This window comes from Eucyclogobius newberryi, unplaced genomic scaffold (genome assembly GCF_026437365.1).
Source record: "Eucyclogobius newberryi isolate DKJ021-1_F unplaced genomic scaffold, fEucNew1.0.hap1 SCAF_27, whole genome shotgun sequence".
Taxonomy (NCBI): domain Eukaryota; kingdom Metazoa; phylum Chordata; class Actinopteri; order Gobiiformes; family Gobiidae; genus Eucyclogobius; species Eucyclogobius newberryi.
This window is the reverse complement of record NW_027315912.1, coordinates 897,353-917,507: the sequence shown is the minus strand read 5'-3', so window position 1 is coordinate 917,507 and position 20,155 is coordinate 897,353. Positions and strand designations below refer to the sequence as shown.

At 49.6% G+C, this 20,155-nt stretch overlaps 1 protein-coding gene across 1 annotated transcript in view; it reads right to left on the bottom strand.

Moving 5' to 3' along the window:
• The window catches only part of zanl (zonadhesin, like), a 113,095-nt gene that overhangs the window by 67,716 nt on the left and 25,224 nt on the right, over positions 1 to 20,155 (bottom strand). The window contains exons 18-26 of the mRNA XM_072459746.1: positions 14,872 to 15,071; positions 13,532 to 13,670; positions 13,150 to 13,266; positions 12,191 to 12,315; positions 9,947 to 10,092; positions 8,681 to 8,824; positions 8,499 to 8,606; positions 8,073 to 8,242; positions 4,643 to 4,845 (exon numbers count right to left, since the gene is read on the bottom strand). Coding sequence (XP_072315847.1) covers positions 4,643 to 4,845; positions 8,073 to 8,242; positions 8,499 to 8,606; positions 8,681 to 8,824; positions 9,947 to 10,092; positions 12,191 to 12,315; positions 13,150 to 13,266; positions 13,532 to 13,670; positions 14,872 to 15,071 — 1,352 coding nt within the window. The remainder of the gene's footprint in view (positions 1 to 4,642; positions 4,846 to 8,072; positions 8,243 to 8,498; positions 8,607 to 8,680; positions 8,825 to 9,946; positions 10,093 to 12,190; positions 12,316 to 13,149; positions 13,267 to 13,531; positions 13,671 to 14,871; positions 15,072 to 20,155) is intronic.

Here is a 20,155-nt window from a genome sequence, read left to right as displayed (position 1 = left end):
GTGAGGAGAGTGAGGAGGGTGAGGAGTGTGAGGAGTGTGAGGAGGTGAGGAGGGGAGGGTGAGGAGGGTGGAGAGGAGGAGAGGGGGGAGAGTGAGGAGAGTGAGGAGGGTGAGGAGAGTGAGGAGGGTGAGGAGGGTGAGGAGGGTGAGGAGAGTGAGGAGAGTGAGGAGAAGGGGGAGCTGTGAGGAGCTGTGAGGAGGGTGAGGAGAGTGAGGAGAGTCGAGGAGAGTAAGGAGAAGGGAGTGTGAGGAGTGAGGAGGGTGAGGAGAGTGAGGAGAGTGAGGAGAGGGGGGCTTGTGAGGCGTTGTGCGGAGGGTGAGGAGAGTGAGGAGAGTGAGGAGAGTTAGGCGAAGGAGGAGTGTGAGGAGTGTGAGGAGGGTGAGGAGGGTGCGGAGTAGTGAGGAGAGTGAGGAGAGTGAGGAGTGTGAGGAGTGTGAGGCGAGTGAGGCGTGTGAGGAGAGTGAGGAGAGTGAGGAGAGTGAGGAGTGTGAGGAGTGTGAGAGGAGTGAGGAGAGTGAGGAGAGTGAGGAGGGTGAGGAGGGTGAGGAGGGTGAGGAGAGTGAGGAGAGTGAGGAGAGTGAGGAGTGTGAGGAGAGTGAGGAGAGTGAGGAGAGTGAGGAGTGTGAGGAGTGTGAGAGGAGTGAGGAGAGTGAGGAGAGTGTGGAGGGTGAGGAGGGTGAGGAGGGTGAGGAGAGTGAGGAGAGTGAGGAGAGTGAGGAGAGGAGGAGTGTGAGGAGTGTGAGGAGGGTGAGGAGGGTGAGGAGTGTGAGGAGAGTGAGGAGAGTGAGGAGTGTGAGGAGTGTGAGGAGAGTGAGGAGTGTGAGGAGAGTGAGGAGAGTGAGGAGAGTGAGGAGTGTGAGAGGAGTGAGGAGAGTGAGGAGAGTGTGGAGGGTGAGGAGGGTGAGGAGAGTGAGGAGAGTGTGGAGGTTGAGGAGTGTGAGGAGTGTGAGGAGAGTGAGGAGGGTGAGGAGTGTGAGGAGGGTGAGGAGGGTGAGGAGGGTGAGGAGAGTGAGGAGGGTGAGGAGAGTGAGGAGAGTGAGGAGGGTGAGGAGAGTGAGGAGAGTGTGGAGGGTGAGGAGTGTGAGGAGAGTGAGGAGTGTGAGGAGTGTGAGGAGAGTGAGGAGAGTGAGGAGAGTGAGGAGTGTGAGGAGAGGGAGGAGTGTGAGGAGGGTGAGGAGAGTGAGGAGGGTGAGGAGAGTGAGAGTGTGAGGAGAGTGAGGAGAGTGAGGAGTGTGAGGAGGTGAGGAGAGGGAGGAGTGTGAGGAGAGGGAGGAGTGTGAGGAGTGTGAGGAGAGTGAGGAGAGTGAGGAGGGTGGAGGAGGTGAGTGAGTGAGGGTGAGGAGGGTGAGGAGAGTGAGGAGTGTGAGGAGAGTGAGGAGAGTGAGGAGGGTGAGGAGAGTGAGGAGGGTGAGGAGAGTGAGGAGTGTGAGGAGGGTGAGGAGAGTGAGGAGTGTGAGGAGTGTGAGGAGAGTGAGGAGAGTGAGGAGTGTGAGGAGAGTGAGTAGAGTGAGGAGAGTGTGGAGGGTGAGGAGTGTGAGGAGTGTGAGGAGTGTGAGGAGAGTGAGGAGAGTGGGGAGAGTGAGGAGAGGGAGGAGTGTGAGGAGAGGGAGGAGTGTGAGGAGAGTGAGGAGTGTGAGGACAGTGAGGAGAGTGAGGAGTGTGAGGAGTGTGAGGAGAGTGAGGAGAGTGAGGAGGTGAGGAGAGTGAGGAGAGTGAGGAGGGTGAGAGGGTGAGAGGAGTGAGGAGAGTGAGGTGGAGTGAGGAGAGTGAGGAGGGTGAGGAGAGTGAGGAGTGAGAGGAGGGTGAGGAGAGTGGAGGAGTGTGAGGAGTGTGAGGAGAGTGAGGAGAGTGAGGAGTGTGAGGAGGTGGTAGAGTGAGGAGAGTGTGGAGGGTGAGGAGTGTGAGGAGTGTGAGGAGTGTGAGGAGAGTGAGGAGAGTGAGGAGAGTGAGGAGAGGGGGAGTGTGAGGAGAGGGAGGAGTGTGAGAGAGTGAGGAGTGTGAGGACAGTGAGGAGAGTGAGGAGTGTGAGGAGTGTGAGGAGTGTGAGGAGAGTGAGGAGAGTGAGGAGAGTGAGGAGAGTGGGAGTGTGAGGGTGTGAGGAGTGTGAGGAGGGTGAGGAGTGTGAGGAGTGTGAGGAGTGTGAGGAGTGTGAGGAGGGTGAGGAGGGTGAGGGAGTGTGAGGAGAGTGAGGAGAGTGAGGAGTGTGAGGAGTGTGAGGAGAGTGAGGAGTGTGGGGGAGTGAGGAGTGTGAGGGAGTGAGGGAGTGTGAGAGGAGTGAGGAGAGTGAGGAGAGTGTGGAGGGTGAGGAGGGTGAGGAGGTGAGGAGAGTGTGGAGGTTGAGGAGTGTGAGGAGTGTGAGGAGAGTGAGGAGGGTGAGGAGTGTGAGGTGGGTGAGGTGGGTGAGGAGGGTGAGGAGAGTGAGGAGGGTGAGGAGAGTGTGGGGTGGAGGAGTGTGAGGGAGAGTGAGGAGAGTGTGGAGGGTGAGGAGTGTGAGGTGAGTGGGAGTGTGAGGAGTGTGAGGAGAGTGAGGAGAGTGAGGAGAGTGAGGAGTGTGAGGAGTATGAGGAGGGTGAGGAGAGTGAGGAGGGTGAGGGGAGTGAGGAGTGTGAGGAGAGTGAGGAGAGTGAGGAGTGTGAGGGAGTGAGGGAGGGTGGAGTGTGAGGTGAGGGAGGTGTGTGTGGTGTGTGAGGGTGAGTGAGGAGAGTGAGGAGGGTGAGGAGAGTGGGGAGTGTGGGTGAGTGGGGAGGTGTGGAGGGTGTGGGAGTGAGGAGGGTGTGGTGGGTGTGGAGAGTGAGGAGTGTGAGGAGAGTGAGGAGAGTGAGGAGGGTGAGGAGAGTGAGGAGGGTGAGGAGAGTGAGGAGTGTGGGAGGGTGAGGAGAGTGAGGAGTGTGAGGAGTGTGAGGAGAGTGAGGAGAGTGAGGAGTGTGAGGAGAGTGAGTAGAGTGAGGTGAGTGTGGAGGGTGAGGAGGGTGAGGAGAGTGGGAGAGTGAGGGAGGTGAGGAGTGTGAGGAGTGTGAGGAGTGTGAGGAGTGTGAGGTGGGTGAGGAGTGTGAGGAGTGTGAGGAGTGTGAGGAGAGTGAGGAGGGTGAGGAGGGTGAGGTGTGTGAGGAGTGTGAGGAGAGTGAGGAGGTGGGAGTGTGAGGAGAGTGAGGAGTGTGAGGAGAGTGAGGAGAGTGAGGAGGGTGATGAGAGTGAGGAGGGTGAGGAGAGTGAGGAGTGTGAGGAGGGTGAGGAGAGTGAGGAGGGTGAGGAGTGTGAGGAGTGTGAGGAGGGTGAGGAGGGTAAGGAGTGTGAGGGGGGTGAGGAGGGTGAGGGAGGTGAGGGAGTGTGGAGGGTGAGGAGAGGGAGGAGGGTGAGGTGGGTGAGGAGGGTGAGGAGAGTGAGGAGAGGGGGGAGAGTGAGGAGAGTGAGGAGGGTGAGGAGTGTGAGGAGTGTGAGGAGGGTGAGGAGGGTGAGGAGTGTGAGGAGAGTGAGGAGAGTGGAGGAGTGTGGAGGAGTGTGAGGAGGGTGAGGAGAGTGAGGAGAGTGAGGGAGGTTAGGAGGGTGAGGAGAGGGAGGAGTGTGAGGAGTGTGAGGAGAGTGAGGAGAGTGAGGAGTGTGAGGGAGTGAGGAGTGTGAGGAGAGTGGGAGAGTGAGGAGGGTGATGAGAGTGAGGAGGGTGAGGAGAGTGAGGAGTGTGAGGAGGGTGGGAGAGTGAGGAGGGTGTGGAGTGTGAGGAGTGTGAGGAGGGTGAGGAGGGTAAGGAGTGTGAGGAGGGTGAGGAGGGTGAGAGAGTGAGGAGAGTGAGGAGGGTGAGGAGAGGGAGGAGGGTGAGGAGGGTGAGGAGGGTGAGGAGAGTGAGGAGAGGGGGGAGAGTGAGGAGAGTGAGGAGGGTGAGGAGTGTGAGGAGTGTGAGGAGGGTGAGGAGGGTGAGGAGTGTGAGGAGAGTGAGGAGAGTGAGGAGTGTGAGGAGTGTGAGGAGGGTGAGGAGAGTGAGGAGAGTGAGGAGAGTTAGGAGGGTGAGGAGGGTGAGGAGAGTGAGGAGAGTGAGGAGAGTGAGGAGTGTGAGGAGTGTGAGGAGAGTGAGGAGTGTGAGGAGAGTGAGGAGAGTGAGGAGAGTGAGGAGTGTGAGGAGTGTGAGAGGAGTGAGGAGAGTGAGGAGAGTGTGGAGGGTGAGGAGGGTGAGGAGAGTGAGGTGTGAGGAGTGTGAGGAGTGTGAGGAGTGTGAGGAGAGTGAGGAGTGTGAGGACAGTGAGGAGTGTGAGGAGTGTGAGGAGGGTGAGGAGAGTGAGGAGAGTGAGGAGAGTTAGGAGGGTGAGGAGAGTGAGGAGAGTGAGGAGAGTGAGGAGAGTGAGGAGAGTGTGGAGGGTGAGGAGGGTGAGGAGAGTGAGGAGTGTGAGGAGTGTGAGGAGTGTGAGGAGAGTGAGGAGAGTGAGGAGAGTGAGGAGAGTGAGGAGTGTGAGGAGTGTGAGAGGAGTGAGGAGAGTGTGGAGTGTGAGGAGAGTGAGGAGAGTGTGGAGGGTGAGGAGAGTGAGGAGAGTGAGGAGAGTGAGGAGAGTGTGGAGGGTGAGGAGAGTGAGGAGAGTGAGGAGTGTGAGGAGAGTGATGAGTAAAGTACAACAGTAAAAAAGCTCTTGATCTCGGGGTGTGTGTGGTACTCACAGGATGGTAGCCTCCGTCGGGGGCCACACAGCCGCAGTCCTTTAGCGCCACACACTGGTCATTGCTGAGGACGAAGCCGGCGTTGCACTCGCAGCCTTCCACACACACACCGCTGCAGCCCGGGGAGCCCACCACGCCCAGGCAGGTCTCTGGACACGAGCTCACACACAGGGAGTAGGAGCTGTCGGGGGGGCAGGGCAGCGCTGGAGCAGAAGGACGTTTACCACAGTGAGTGATCCCCACATGAGGTCACACGGGTCACACGTGTCACACGGGTCACACGGGTCACACGTGTGACACGGGTCACACGTGTGACACGGGTCACACGTGTCACACGTGTCACACGGGTCACACGGGTCACACGGGTCACACGTGTCACACGGGTCACACGTGTCACACGTGTCACACGGGTCACACGTGTCACACGGGTCACACGTGTCACACGTGTCACACGGGTCACACGTGTCACACGGGTCACACGGGTCACACGGGTCACACGTGTCACACGGGTCACACGGGTCACACGTGTCACACGGGTCACACGGGTCACACGGGTCACACGGGTCACACGGGTTGTGACTTCAATGTTTGGACTTAGGTTAGTTCAGAATGTTTCTGATTCTGTAGAAGAAGCTCTCACACTTTGAAATGACTGCAGTGATATTTAACTTTATTCATACCCTCTCCTCTGACTCTCTGAATCTCTGACCCTCTGACTCTCTGCTCCTCTGCTCCTTTGACCCTCTGACTCTCTGCTCCTCTGACCCTCTGACTCTCTGCTCCTCTGCTCCTCTGCTCCTCTGACTCTCTGCTCCTCTGACCCTCTGCTCCTCTGCTCCTCTGACTCTCTGCTCCTCTGCTCCTCTGACTCTCTGCTCCTCTGCTCCTCTGACTCTCTGCTCCTCTGACCCTCTGCTCCTCTGACCCTCTTCTCCTCTGACCCTCTGACTCTCTGCTCCTCTGCTCCTCTGACTCTCTGCTCCTCTGCTCCTCTGACCCTCTGCTCCTCTGACTCTCTGCTCCTCTGCTCCTCTGACCTTCTGACTCTCTGCTCCTCTGACTCTCTGCTCCTCTGCTCCTCTGACCCTCTGACTCTCTGCTCCTCTGCTCCTCTGCTCCTCTGCTCCTCTGACTCTCTGCTCCTCTGCTCCTCTGACCCTCTGACTCTCTGCTCCTCTGACTCTCTGCTCCTCTGCTCCTCTGACTCTCTGCTCCTCTGACTCTCTGCTCCTCTGCTCCTCTGACCCTCTGCTCCTCTGACTCTCTGCTCCTCTGCTCCTCTGACTCTCTGCTCCTCTGACTCTCTGCTCCTCTGCTCCTCTGACCCTCTGCTCCTCTGACCCTCTGCTCCTCTGCTCCTCTGACTCTCTGCTCCTCTGACTCTCTGCTCCTCTGCTCCTCTGACTCTCTGCTCCTCTGACCCTCTGCTCCTCTGACCCTCTGACTCTCTGCTCCTCTGACCCTCTGACTCTCTGCTCCTCTGCTCCTCTGACTCTCTGCTCCTCTGACCCTCTGGTCCTCTGACCCTCTGACTCTCTGACTCTATGCTCCTCTGCTCCTCTGACTCTCTGCTCCTCTGCTCCTCTGCTCCTCTGACTCTCTGCTCCTCTGACCCTCTGGTCCTCTGACCCTCTGACTCTCTGACTCTATGCTCCTCTGCTCCTCTGCTCCTCTGACTCTCTGCTCCTCTGACCCTCTGACCCTCTGACTCTCTGACTCTCTGCTCCTCTGACCCTCTGCTCCTCTGACTCTCTGCTCCTCTGACCCTCTGGTCCTCTGACTCTCTGACTCTCTGACTCTCTGCTCCTCTGCTCCTCTGACCCTCTGCTCCTCTGACTCTCTGCTCCTCTGACCCTCTGACCCTCTGACCCTCTGACTCTCTGACTCTCTGACTCTCTGCTCCTCTGCTCCTCTGACCCTCTGCTCCTCTGACTCTCTGCTCCTCTGACCCTCTGACCCTCTGACTCTCTGACTCTCTGACTCTCTGACTCTCTGCTCCTCTGCTCCTCTTACTCTCTGCTCCTCTGACCCTCTGCTCCTCTGCTCCTCTGCTCCTCTGACCCTCTGACTCTCTGCTCCTCTGCTCCTCTGACTCTCTGCTCCTCTGCTCCTCTGACCCTCTGCTCCTCTGACTCTCTGCTCCTCTGCTCCTCTGACCTTCTGACTCTCTGCTCCTCTGACTCTCTGCTCCTCTGCTCCGCTGACCCTCTGACTCTCTGCTCCTCTGCTCCTCTGACTCTCTGCTCCTCTGACCCTCTGACCCTCTGACTCTCTGACTCTCTGACTCTCTGACTCTCTGCTCCTCTGCTCCTCTGACTCTCTGCTCCTCTGACCCTCTGCTCCTCTGCTCCTCTGCTCCTCTGACTCTCTGACTCTCTGCTCCTCTGCTCCTCTGACCCTCTGCTCCTCTGACTCTCTGCTCCTCTGACCCTCTGACCCTCTGACCCTCTGACTCTCTGACTCTCTGACTCTCTGCTCCTCTGCTCCTCTGACCCTCTGCTCCTCTGACTCTCTGCTCCTCTGACCCTCTGACCCTCTGACTCTCTGACTCTCTGACTCTCTGCTCCTCTGCTCCTCTGACTCTCTGCTCCTCTGACCCTCTGCTCCTCTGCTCCTCTGCTCCTCTGACCCTCTGACTCTCTGCTCCTCTGACTCTCTGCTCCTCTGCTCCTCTGACCCTCTGCTCCTCTGACTCTCTGCTCCTCTGCTCCTCTGACCTTCTGACTCTCTGCTCCTCTGACTCTCTGCTCCTCTGCTCCTCTGACCCTCTGACTCTCTGCTCCTCTGCTCCTCTGACTCTCTGCTCCTCTGCTCCTCTGCTCCTCTGCTCCTCTGACTCTCTGCTCCTCTGCTCCTCTGACCCTCTGACTCTCTGCTCCTCTGACTCTCTGCTCCTCTGCTCCTCTGACTCTCTGCTCCTCTGACTCTCTGCTCCTCTGCTCCTCTGACCCTCTGCTCCTCTGACTCTCTGCTCCTCTGCTCCTCTCACCCTCTGACTCTCTGCTCCTCTGACTCTCTGCTCCTCTGCTCCTCTGACTCTCTGCTCCTCTGACCCTCTGCTCCTCTGACCCTCTGACTCTCTGCTCCTCTGACCCTCTGACTCTCTGCTCCTCTGACTCTCTGCTCCTCTGACCCTCTGGTCCTCTGACCCTCTGACTCTCTGACTCTATGCTCCTCTGCTCCGCTGACCCTCTGACTCTCTGCTCCTCTGCTCCTCTGACCCTCTGCTCCTCTGACTCTCTGCTCCTCTGACCCTCTGACTCTCTGACTCTCTGACTCTCTGCTCCTCTGCTCCGCTGACCCTCTGACTCTCTGACTCTCTGCTCCTCTGCTCCTCTGCTCCTCTGACTCTCTGCTCCTCTGACCCTCTGACCCTCTGCTCCTCTGACCCTCTGACTCTTTCCCCCGTCTGCGTGATGGGTGTGCTTACGGCAGAAGTCTGGCGCCCTCCACTGGTGCACCTTGGCGCCGGCGCTCAGGCAGGCGTCGGTGTAGGCCTGCAGCTGGTCACACAGAACCTGCTGCTGACCGCTGAACTGGCACATGTCGTACACACAGCTCTGGAAGAAGGGGGCGGGGTCCACCACAGCCAGACACTCCCTGTGACACGCCCCCACCAGGACAGGAGTCAAACATTACTGTCCATTTACAGAGAAGTACTAGTGTAAGTACAAGTGTAAGTATCTGTCTTATGGTCTTGTTTGAGCTGCTCTCTCACAGAAACACTTTGAATCTGAAGTCCACTTATAGTCGACTAAGAGACTGTGGAGCGAGTACTGGATTACTTCCTGTTGCATGTGCTGTGGCTTTGTTGTTGCTGTATGTGATGTGACCAGCGTGGCTCCTCCTCTCTCACCTGAAGGGCCCTGCGGGGTCTTTGATCTTGCCACACTTCTCTGGTTTGACCACCTCCACATTCAGCGAGGGGTCACAGTCTGGGTCAGGCTCAGTGCCAGGAGTGCATCTGCAACACAAAGAGCCGTGAGTGGGAAAGTCTGAATGTGTGACGAATAAAACCCTTTAGTGAGGAGAACCTACACATCGTCCTCGTCCTCCGCAGTCTGCCAGCTGTTGCCGAAGTCGTTGACGCTCGGGGCCAAAGAGCCGTCTGGTTTGGTGAAGTCGTTGTCGGGGTTTCCGTCGTAGTCTCCACACAGTCCACACAGCTGGTCCTGGAACGAGCTGAGGACCACACACACAGGGTAAAACTGTGGTAAAGGACAACATTTGATACAGAACAGGCGCTAAACACTAAAAACAAACCGAAAATAGCAGAAAAGCAAGTGAAATGAATAAATGACAAGGTTCTTGACACATGTGAGTGTTTATCGGTGTGACAAGTCTGTAAGAACCAATGGATTGCGTATTGCGTGTGAATGCTCACATTTTACAGACGTCCCCGGGTGAAACCAATCTCATCCAAAAGGAAAAATAAATGGGAAAAGTACTTCCAGAAGCAAAAGTCACTGTTGAGCTTCATTGTGTCTTTAGGCAAGACACTTTACTACACGTAGCTGTAATGTGCAGTGGCTTGTTAAAGTGTTCGGACCCAAAGTTAGACCTAATGATTGAATAGTCCACCTGTGTCTCATCTCAGGATAAATGCAGCGGTTCTGTGAAGGCCACAGACGTTTAAGAAAAGGTCGAGGAGCAAACAGCCTCATGAAGTCCAAGGAACACAGCAGAGAGGTCAGGGAGAAAGATGTGAAGAGTAAAACAGGGCTGGTCATCAAAAGCTTTGAACATCTCTCACTGTTCAATCCATCTCCACAAACAGAAAGAGTCTGGTACAACTACAAACCTACAAGACACGGGCGTCCACCTAAACTTACATCTGAACAAGGAGAGCACTGATCAGAGATGCAGCCAAGAGGCCCCTGGGAACTCTGGAGGAGCTGCAGAGATCCACAGCTCAGGTGGACAGGGAATCTGTCCAGAGGACAACTATGAGTCATGCACTACACAGATCTGTCCTTTATGGAAGGAGACAAGAAGCATGTGGAGGACACATGTGGAAGAAGGTGCTCTGCTGTGATCAGGCCTGAAGCATTCAACTAACAGGTCACATGACTCTGAACACACCATCTGTCCCACTGTCCCACTGTCCCACTGTCCCACATGGAGCTGCAGCATCGTGAACGAACTAAAAGGTTCTTGTCATATTTCAGCGTTTGCTATTTTCAGATAGAAGTCCATAAATTGAATTAGTGACATTTCTTATCCTGTGCTTACAAAAACAAACAGAGGTCGTGAGTGTGAATAATGATGCTGCGGTTGCTTTGAGTCTGTGCCTCCTGGACTCACCTTGGCACTGTGATCTGGGCGTAGTGGTTGCCATCCCAGCGCACCACCAGGCCGAAGCGCGTCTGCAGGGTGATGTACTGTCCCGCCAGGCTGATGGTGACCTGTGGGGGCAGCGTGTGCGGGAGAGCCACGCGACGCCCATTCACCTGCACCACAAACAGACTGACGTTTCACAAGTGTTTATCTCCATACTTTGTGTAGGTCTGGAGACAGGAGCAGGAGCAGTAGTTCCTGCTCCTGCTCCTGTCTCTTCATCAAACACCTCATGGTCAGGTAGGAACAGAAATATAAAACAGAAACACTTTTTAGAAGCGACTATGGCATTTTGAGCACTATCCTCTGATAAAGACTTTTAACATCAATATTTCATATTTGAGTTCTCCTGTTTCTGTTCATTGCTGTTCACATGTTCCTCTCCTCTCAGCTCCTCTCAGCTCCTCTCTGCTCCTCTCAGCTCCTCTCTGCTCCTCTCAGCTCCTCTCAGCTCCTCTCTGCTCCTCTCAGCTCCTCTCTGCTCCTCTCAGCTCCTCTCAGCTCCTCTCTGCTCCTCTCAGCTCCTCTCAGCTCCTCTCAGCTCCTCTCTGCTCCTCTCTGCTCCTCTCTGCTCCTCTCAGCTCCTCTCAGCTCCTCTCAACTCCTCTCAGCTCCTCTCTGCTCCTCTCTGCTCCTCTCTGCTCCTCTCAGCTCCTCTCAACTCCTCTCAGCTCCTCTCTGCTCCTCTCTGCTCCTCTCAGCTCCTCTCAGCTCCTCTCAGCTCCTCTCTGCTCCTCTCTGCTCCTCTCAGCTCCTCTCTGATCCTCTCTGCTCCTCTTAACTCCTCTCAGCTCCTCTCTGCTCCTCTCTGCTCCTCTCAGCTCCTCTCAAATCCTCTGAGCTCCTCTCAGCTCGTCTCTGCTCCTCTCTGCTCCTCTCAGCTCCTCTCAGCTCCTCTCTGCTCCTCTCTGCTCCTCTCAGCTCCTCTCAGCTCCTCTCTGCTGCTCTCTGCTCCTCTCAGCTCCTCTCAGCTCCTCTCAAATCCTCTGAGCTCCTCTCTGCTCCTCTCAACTCCTCTCTGCTCCTCTCTGCTCCTCTCAGCTCCTCTCAGCTCCTCTCTGCTGCTCTCTGCTCCTCTCAGCTCCTCTCAGCTCCTCTCAAATCCTCTGAGCTCCTCTCTGCTCCTCTCAACTCCTCTCTGCTCCTCTCAGCTCCTCTCAGCTCCTCTCTGCTGCTCTCTGCTCCTCTCAGCTCCTCTCAAATCCTCTGAGCTCCTCTCTGCTCCTCTCAACTCCTCTCTGCTCCTCTCTGCTCCTCTCAGCTCCTCTCAGCTCCTCTCTGCTGCTCTCTGCTCCTCTCAGCTCCTCTCAGCTCCTCTCAAATCCTCTCAGCTCCTCTCAAATCCTCTGAGCTCCTCTCTGCTCCTCTCAACTCCTCTCTGCTCCTCTCTGCTCCTCTCAGCTCCTCTCAGCTCCTCTCAAATCCTCTCAGCTCCTCTCAAATCCTCTGAGCTCCTCTCAGCTCCTCTCAAATCCTCTGAGCTCCTCTCAGCTCCTCTCAGCTCCTCTCAGCTCCTCTCAAATCCTCTCAGCTCCTCTCAGCTCCTCTCTCCTCCACTGTTCACTGTGGTTCTTCTCTAGGTTTCTACTTTCTCCCAAGAGTTCCGTAGTTTGTCCTGCAGCAGTCTAAGGACTGGGTGATGCTGGGACACTACACGGTTTGTCACTGTCGCCCTTCAACTGCTGTTGTGTTTGGGCGTGAAAATAATTTGGTTTACCACCAAAGACCTGTCCTTTTGGTAAAAGGTCAATTAGTCACATTATCAGGAGTGACCTTTAGCCTTTGTGGTGATGACGACATTCAGAGACAGGATTAAAAATAGTATACACAAGTAAATATGCTGCAATGTAATGCACCACTCTCTACTGCCCCCTGGTGCTGAGCTCCTGCACCACTCTCTACTGCCCCCTGGTGCTGAGCTGCTGCACCACTCTCTACTGCCCCCTGGTGCTGAGCTCCTGCACCACTCTCTACTGCCCCCTGGTGCTGAGCTCCTGCACCACCCTCTACTGCCCCCTGGTGCTGAGCTCCTGCACCACCCTCTACTGCCCCCTGGTGCTGAGCTCCTGCACCACCCTCTACTGCCCAAGTTCAAGTTTTTCTTAAGGATGATTAAGGCAAGGATTAGTTGGGAGCATTATAATCAAGTAGAAATCTAAAGTCTTGAATAAAAGCAGGACTGTGGTGATGGAGTGGTGTTGTGTCACTGACCAGCGTTCGCCGAGCCTTCATCAGAGTGATGGTGACGCCGTCCACTGTCACGTAGAGTTTCCTCAGGTACGACAGTCCTGGACCGCCTCGCTCCTCGTTCTTCCCCTCAACCGAAAACCAGTGTCCTGCAAAGTCAAAGTGATGCACTTAAGCTAAGATTTCAAACTGGTTTTCAAACTTCTAATGTTATTTCACATTTTTAACAATAGTCATTTTATTTTTTGCAGTTAGTTTAGTTTAACATGAGAGGTGGGGAATACATTGAAAAAGTCATATAAAATCCTCATTCCACTTCCTGTTTCTCAGAGTACAAAAGTGTTTTTATTAGATATGATATCTCACCCAAAGAGCTACTTTTACAGTAGCTCTGTAGTACAATATCTGTACTGGGGTAAAGTTAATTTAATGTATAAATGAAATACAATGGGTACAGCCCCTTTGGAAGACACATGTTATGTTAATCAGAGTGTTTTGGGTGTACACTGACTCCGGTCCGGGTGAGGTTTGGGACCCACATGGGAACTGCAAGACTTCAAAAGTGTTTAAAATCAATGCTCCCTGGTACACAGGCCGCCGAGCACTGCGATGGCAGGACCAGGAGCCGCGCAGGTCAGCGGAAAGAATCCACAAGAAGTCTATCTTTGCCGGACACTGCAGCGGTCTCAGGGTGGTCCTGAACCACACCAGCACATGAGGTCCATACATCAGGTCATGAGCATTTCTGTTCTCGTATTGTATTGATTACAACTGTGTGCTTTCATTAGCAAGCTAGGTTGTTTTTTCTCCCCTTTGTAATTCCCTATGCTGCCAGTAGATGGCGTGCTAACACATTCATGATGATGGAACGCCTCGCAGATATTCAGTACATACGGCAAAGGAAAGGCATGTTTAAAGGCCAATAACAGTACAAATGAAAAGAGTCATGTCAGAATGTGTTTGGTCCGGTCAGCTCCTCGTACCAGTGCTGTTCTTGCAGGTCCTGGTCAGGGTGTATGTGCACGTGCCCATGAAGCTGAAGAACTTCTTATCAAAGGTGTTGTAATGAGGATCCCCGGAGATGATGCAGTCCTGAGAGCCTGCGGGACAGAGAAGACATGGATTGAAAATGTGCACCAAGATTGAATAAAGCAAACATGAAAGTGTAATCACTCTATTCTTTCAATGAGAACAGTATGTTTTTAACAGAGGGGAAGATGGCTGCCTAGTTCAAGTGGCAATGCTACAGCTAGCTAGCTCTGCATCAGAGAGAGAGAGATCCAGTGATAGTGGTGGCTTTATGAGACATTGTGTGTGTGTGTGTGTGTGTGTGTGTGTGTGTGTGTGTGTGTGTGTGTAGCTGACCAGTGGGGTAGCAGCCCAGGTCTCCGTCCTGGACTTTACACTCATGAGCAGGCGGACAGTCATTGGCCATACAGGACACAAAGGGAGGGTTACATCTGCACTTCAGCTTACAGTCCTCCACCAAGAACTCCTCCCCAGGCTGTAACACACACACACACACACACACACACAGAGCACATCAGGCTTTTATGAATTGCACGTTTAACACAATGTCGACACATTTTTTAATACAAGCAATATTCTTTTTTTTTTTTAAAGAAAGAACATTGTGTTGTGAAGTACCATGGTCTTTTTCACTTTCATTTACTACATGTACTACAAGACTGAAGGCAAGTGTCAAGTGTCAAGCCCAAAGACACAACAAAATGCCGTCCCCTTGTAGAACGTTGCATTCCCAGCAACTCTGTTTAGCTTCTGAGACTAGATCCTTCTCAAGGTGGTATATTAATGACGTGCCAAAGAGCAATACGTTAAATACATACTTCCTCTGAAAATATGGTATTTTTAATATTATAATGGAAATCCACCTTTACTCGTGGGTTGCTTGGTAAACCTGTATTGTTCTGCATTTTCACCTACGGCCCTGTACTTACTTTTAACATTTTACGTTAAAACCAATTTGACTTTGGGTCGTACCCATGGGGTTCAAACGCTAAGCTATTGTTCCAAAAAAGAAAACACACAACATTTTAAATTGTTGCTTGTAACCGTAAAATAGCACTATGAAGAGGCGGGGCCAACAGCAGATAATCAGATTTGAACTGGAAGATAAAGGACCTGTTTCAATTATTAATCAACCAGAAGCACTAATGACACAAATGTATTGTATTCTTTAAATGAACATATAAAATAATGGCCGTGGCTGCAGAGCCGCGGCGCGGTCAAATGGCCTCATGGCTAACCCTAACCCTAACCCTGACCCTAACCTTAACCTAACCCTAACCCTAACCCTGACCCTAACCTTAACCTAACCCTAACCTTAACCCTGACCCTAACCTTAACCCTTAACCTTAACCCTTAACCCTAACCCTAACCTTAACCCTAACCTTAACCTTAACCTTAACCTTAACCTTAACCTTAACCCTAACCCTAATCTTAACCTTAACCTAACCCTAACCCTAACCCTAATCTTAACCTTAACCTTAACCCTGACCCTAACCTTAACCCTAACCTTAACTCGGTGCGGTCTAAAATGGCGCGGTCAAATAGTGCAGCAGTTTCAGGAGCCGCGGCACAAAATAACATGGCAGTTTCGGCCACGCTCTGTGGACACTCCCTTAAATAATATCGTGCATCTGAGTGATCAGGTCAGTAGGGGGCAGTGTGTGGCTGGTCCTCACCTCATAGTACTGTCCGTTGGAGTGCTTGCAGCCACAGGAGCTGTTCCTCACACACTTGCCGGCGCTGAGGACGTACCCAGGGTCACACACGCAGCCTTCTGAGCATGGTGCGCTGCAGCCTACAGAGGGCAGGCCTGTGCATGTCTCCTGACAGGGGGCAGCGCACGGGACGTAGTGGCTGTTTGGAGGGCATTTCAGGGCTGGGGAGACAGTACCAAACCAGGTTATCAAAGAGTTACAAGCAACTAACTCTGTATACTGTATAGTCTATAGCTAACTAACAAAGTACCTGACTAGCAAACTGTAGGGACTCGTCTAGAATTCAATTCAATTTATTTTTGTAACGCCCAAAATCACAACAGTAGTTGCCTTGACAGTGAACAATATTACCTTTGTAACCATGTGGCCTAATGTTAATTCCAAACAATGGCTGCATCATTGCGGATCTTTTTCTCTGATCAACTCTAACTCAGCATGCGTGCTGATTGGTCAAACACTCTGAGAGGGAGAGAAAGAGAAGACAAACTCAGTCCTATCAGCTCTTCAAGAAAGGAATGACCTCAACCCGGGAGATGAGAAAAAGGGATAATCTCTGGCCTATCAATGCTAATCTAACCCACGGAACAAAGAACATTCCAGAGAGACACGCCCGCGGAAGATCACTTTTCAGATCAGATCACTGAACCTGATCCAGTGCTTTTTCAGCTTGACACTGTCAGAGCCTGGAGCTCCAGAGAAGCCATGCCCTGCCCAGTGTGTGGAACGAGCTGCAGCGTGACCCCTGAGTGACCCCTGAGTGACCCCTGAGTGACCCCTGAGTCCTGGAGGTGACACGGACACACAGGCTCCCAGACACACACAGGCCCATCTCCTCAGGATCACAGCTCTTGCTTCTGCACTTCACAGGCTGATAATATCATCTTAAAATGAATTCTAACACACAACTAGAAGGATCTAGAACAATCATGTCTAGCGTCTCCATCTGTTATCAACTCATTTGCATATTCCAAATTCATATTCATCTGTTTAAATATTTGGTCAATAAATCTTCATAAACCACATTTGGTGCTCATTCATTTTAAAAAAAGGGGTCAATGTCACTGTTACGTTCTCACAAACCTTCAGATTAACTGGCAAAATTATGTTTTAATAAATAAATTGATTTAGATATTTAATTATGGAATTATTAAATGCCTAATCCATGGCTGGTGCCCCAAATTATACTAATAAACTCTAATAAACATATCCACACTCATGCAGTGTCATGTTTGAAACCTCCATCTAATTCTTTAATCTATGTTAATATTGCTCTCTTTCATAAGTGGGAGGACACGAAAAACACTAGAGTACAAGACTACCTAACCAACAAACTACAAGACTATCTAACCAACAAACTACAAGACTATCTAACCAACAAACTACAAGACTACCTAACCAACAAACTACAAGACTCCCTAACCAACAAACTACAAGACTACCTAACCAACAAACTGCAAGACTATCTAACCAAAAAACTACAAGACTACATAACCAACAAACTACAAGACTATCTAACCAACAAACTAAAAGACTATCCAACCAACAAACTACAAGACTATCTAACCAACAAATTACAAGACTATCTAACCAACAGACTACAAGACTACCTAACCAACAAACTACAAGACTATCTAACCAACAAACTACAAGACTATCTAACCAACAAATTACAAGACTATCTAACCAACAGACAAAACTACCTAACCAACAAACTACAAGACTATCTAACCGACAAACTACAAGACTACCTAACCAACAAACTACAAGACTATCTAACCGACAAACTACAAGACTATCTAACCGACAAACTACAAGACTATCTAACCAACAAACTACAAGACTATCTAACCAACAAACTACAAGACTACCTAACCAACAAACTACAAGACTACCTAACCAACAAACTACAAGACTATCTAACCAACAAATTACAAGACTATCTAACCAACAAACTACAAGACTATCTAACCAACAAACTACAAGACTACCTTACCAACAAACTACAAGACTATCTAGCCAACAAACTACAAGACTACATAACCAACAAACTACAAGACTATCTAACCTACAAACTACAAGACTACTTTACCAACAAACTACAAGACTACATAACCAACAAACTACAAGACTATCTAACCAACAAACTACAAGACTACCTAACCAACAAACTACAAGACTATCTAACCTACAAACTACAAGACTATCTAACCAACAAACTACAAACTATCTAACCAACAAACTACAAGACTATCTAACCAACAAACTACAAGACTATCTAACCAACAAACTACAAACTATCTAACCAACAACCTACAAGACTATCTAATCAACAAACTACAAGACTATCTAACCGACAAACTACAAGACTATCTAACCGACAAACTACAAGACTATCTAACCGACAAACTACAAGACTATCTAACCGACAAACTACAAGACTATCTAACCGACAAACTACAAGACTCTCTAACCGACAAACTACAAGACTCTCTAACCGACAAACTACAAGACTATCTAACCGACAAACTACAAGACTATCTAACCGACAAACTACAAGACTATCTAACCGACAAACTACAAGACTATCTAACCGACAAACTACAAGACTATCTAACCGACAAACTACAAGACTATCTAACCGACAAACTACAAGACTCTCTAACCGACAAACTACAAGACTATCTAACTGACAAACTACAAGACTATCTAATCGACAAACTACAAGACTATCTAACCGACAAACTACAAGAATATCTAACCGACAAACTACAAGACTATCTAACCGAAAAAATACAAGACTATCTAACCAACAAACTACAAGACTATCTAATCAACAAACTACAAGACTATCTAACCGACAAACTACAAGACTATCTAACCGACAAACTACAAGACTATCTAACCGACAAACTACAAGACTCTCTAACCGACAAAACTACAAGACTCCCTAACCAACAAACTACAAGACTACCTAACCAACAAACTGCAAGACTATCTAACCAACAAACTAAAAGACTACATAACCAACAAACTACAAGACTATCTAATCAACAAACTACAAGACTCTCTAACCAACAAACTACAATACTATCTAACCGAAACAATACAAGAAAATCTAACCAACAAACTACAAGACTATCTAACCGACAAACTATAAGACTATCTAACCAACAGACTACAAGACTACCTAACCAACAAACTACAAGACTATCTAACCAACAAACTACAAGACTATCTAACCAACAAATTACAAGACTATCTAACCAACAGACAAAACTACCTAACCAACAAACTACAAGACTATCTAACCGAAAAACTACAAGACTACATAACCAACAAACTACAAGACTATCTAACCTACAAACTACAAGACTACTTTACCAACAAACTACAAGACTACATAACCAACAAACTACAAGACTATCTAACCAACAAACTACAAGACTACCTAACCAACAAACTACAAGACTATCTAACCTACAAACTACAAGACTATCTAACCAACAAACTACAAACTATCTAACCAACAACCTACAAGACTATCTAATCAACAAACTACAAGACTATCTAACCAACAAACTACAAGACTACATAACCAACAAACTACAAGACTATCTAACCTACAAACTACAAGACTACTTTACCAACAAACTACAAGACTACATAACCAACAAACTACAAGACTATCTAACCAACAAACTACAAGACTACCTAACCAACAAACTACAAGACTATCTAACCTACAAACTACAAGACTATCTAACCAATAAACTACAAACTATCTAACCAACAACCTACAAGACTATCTAATCAACAAACTACAAGACTATCTAATCAACAAACTACAAGACTATCTAACCAACAAACTACAAACTATCTAACCAACAACCTACAAGACTATCTAATCGACAAACTACAAGACTATCTAACCGACAAACTACAAGACTATCTAACCGACAAACTACAAGACTATCTAACCGACAAACTACAAGACTATCTAACCGACAAACTACAAGACTATCTAACCGACAAACTACAAGACTATCTAACCAACAAACTACAAGACTACATAACCAGCAAACTACAAGACTACCTAACCAACAAACTACAAGACTATCTAACCGACAAACTACAAGACTATCTAACCAACAAACTACAAGACTACCTAACCTACAAACTACAAGACTACCTAACCAACAAACTACAAGACTACCTTACCAACAAACTACAAGACTACCTTACCAACAAACTACAAGACTATCTAGCCAACAAACTACAAGACTACCTAACCAACAAACTACAACACTACCTAACCAACAAACTACAAGACTACCTAACCGACAAACTACAAGACTATCTAACCAACAAACTACAAGACTACCTAACAAACAAACTACAAGACTATCTAACCAACAAACTACAAGACTACCTAACCAACAAACTACAAGACTATCTAACCAACAAACTACAAGACTACCTAACAAACAAACTACAAGACTATCTAACCAACAAACTACAAGACTACATAACCAACAAACTACAAGACTACATAACCAACAAACTACAAGACTATCTAACCAACAAACTACAAGACTACCTAACCAACAAACTACAAGACTATCTAACCAACAAACTACAAGACGACATAACCAACAAACTACAAGACTATCTAACCAACAAACTACAAGACTATCTAACCAACAAACTACAAGACTATCTAATCAACAAACTACAAGACTATCTAACCGACAAACTATAAGACTATCTAACCAACAAACTACAAGACTATCTAACCAACAAACTACAAGACTATCTAACCAACAAACTACAAGACTATCTAACCGACAAACTACAAGACTATCTAACCGACAAACTACAAGACTATTTAATCAACAAACTACAAGACTATCTAACCGACAAACTATAAGACTATCTAACCAACAAACTACAAGACTATCTAACCGACAAACTACAAGACTATCTAACCAACAAACTACAAGACTACCTAACCAACAAACTACAAGACTACCTAACCGACAAACTACAAGACTATCTAACCGACAAACTACAAGACTATCTAACCGACAAACTACAAGACTATTAAACCGACAAACTACAAGACTATCTAACCGACAAACTACAAGACTCTCTAACCGACAAACTACAAGACTCTCTAACCGACAAACTACAAGACTATCTAACCGACAATCTACAAGACTATCTAACCGACAAACTACAAGACTAT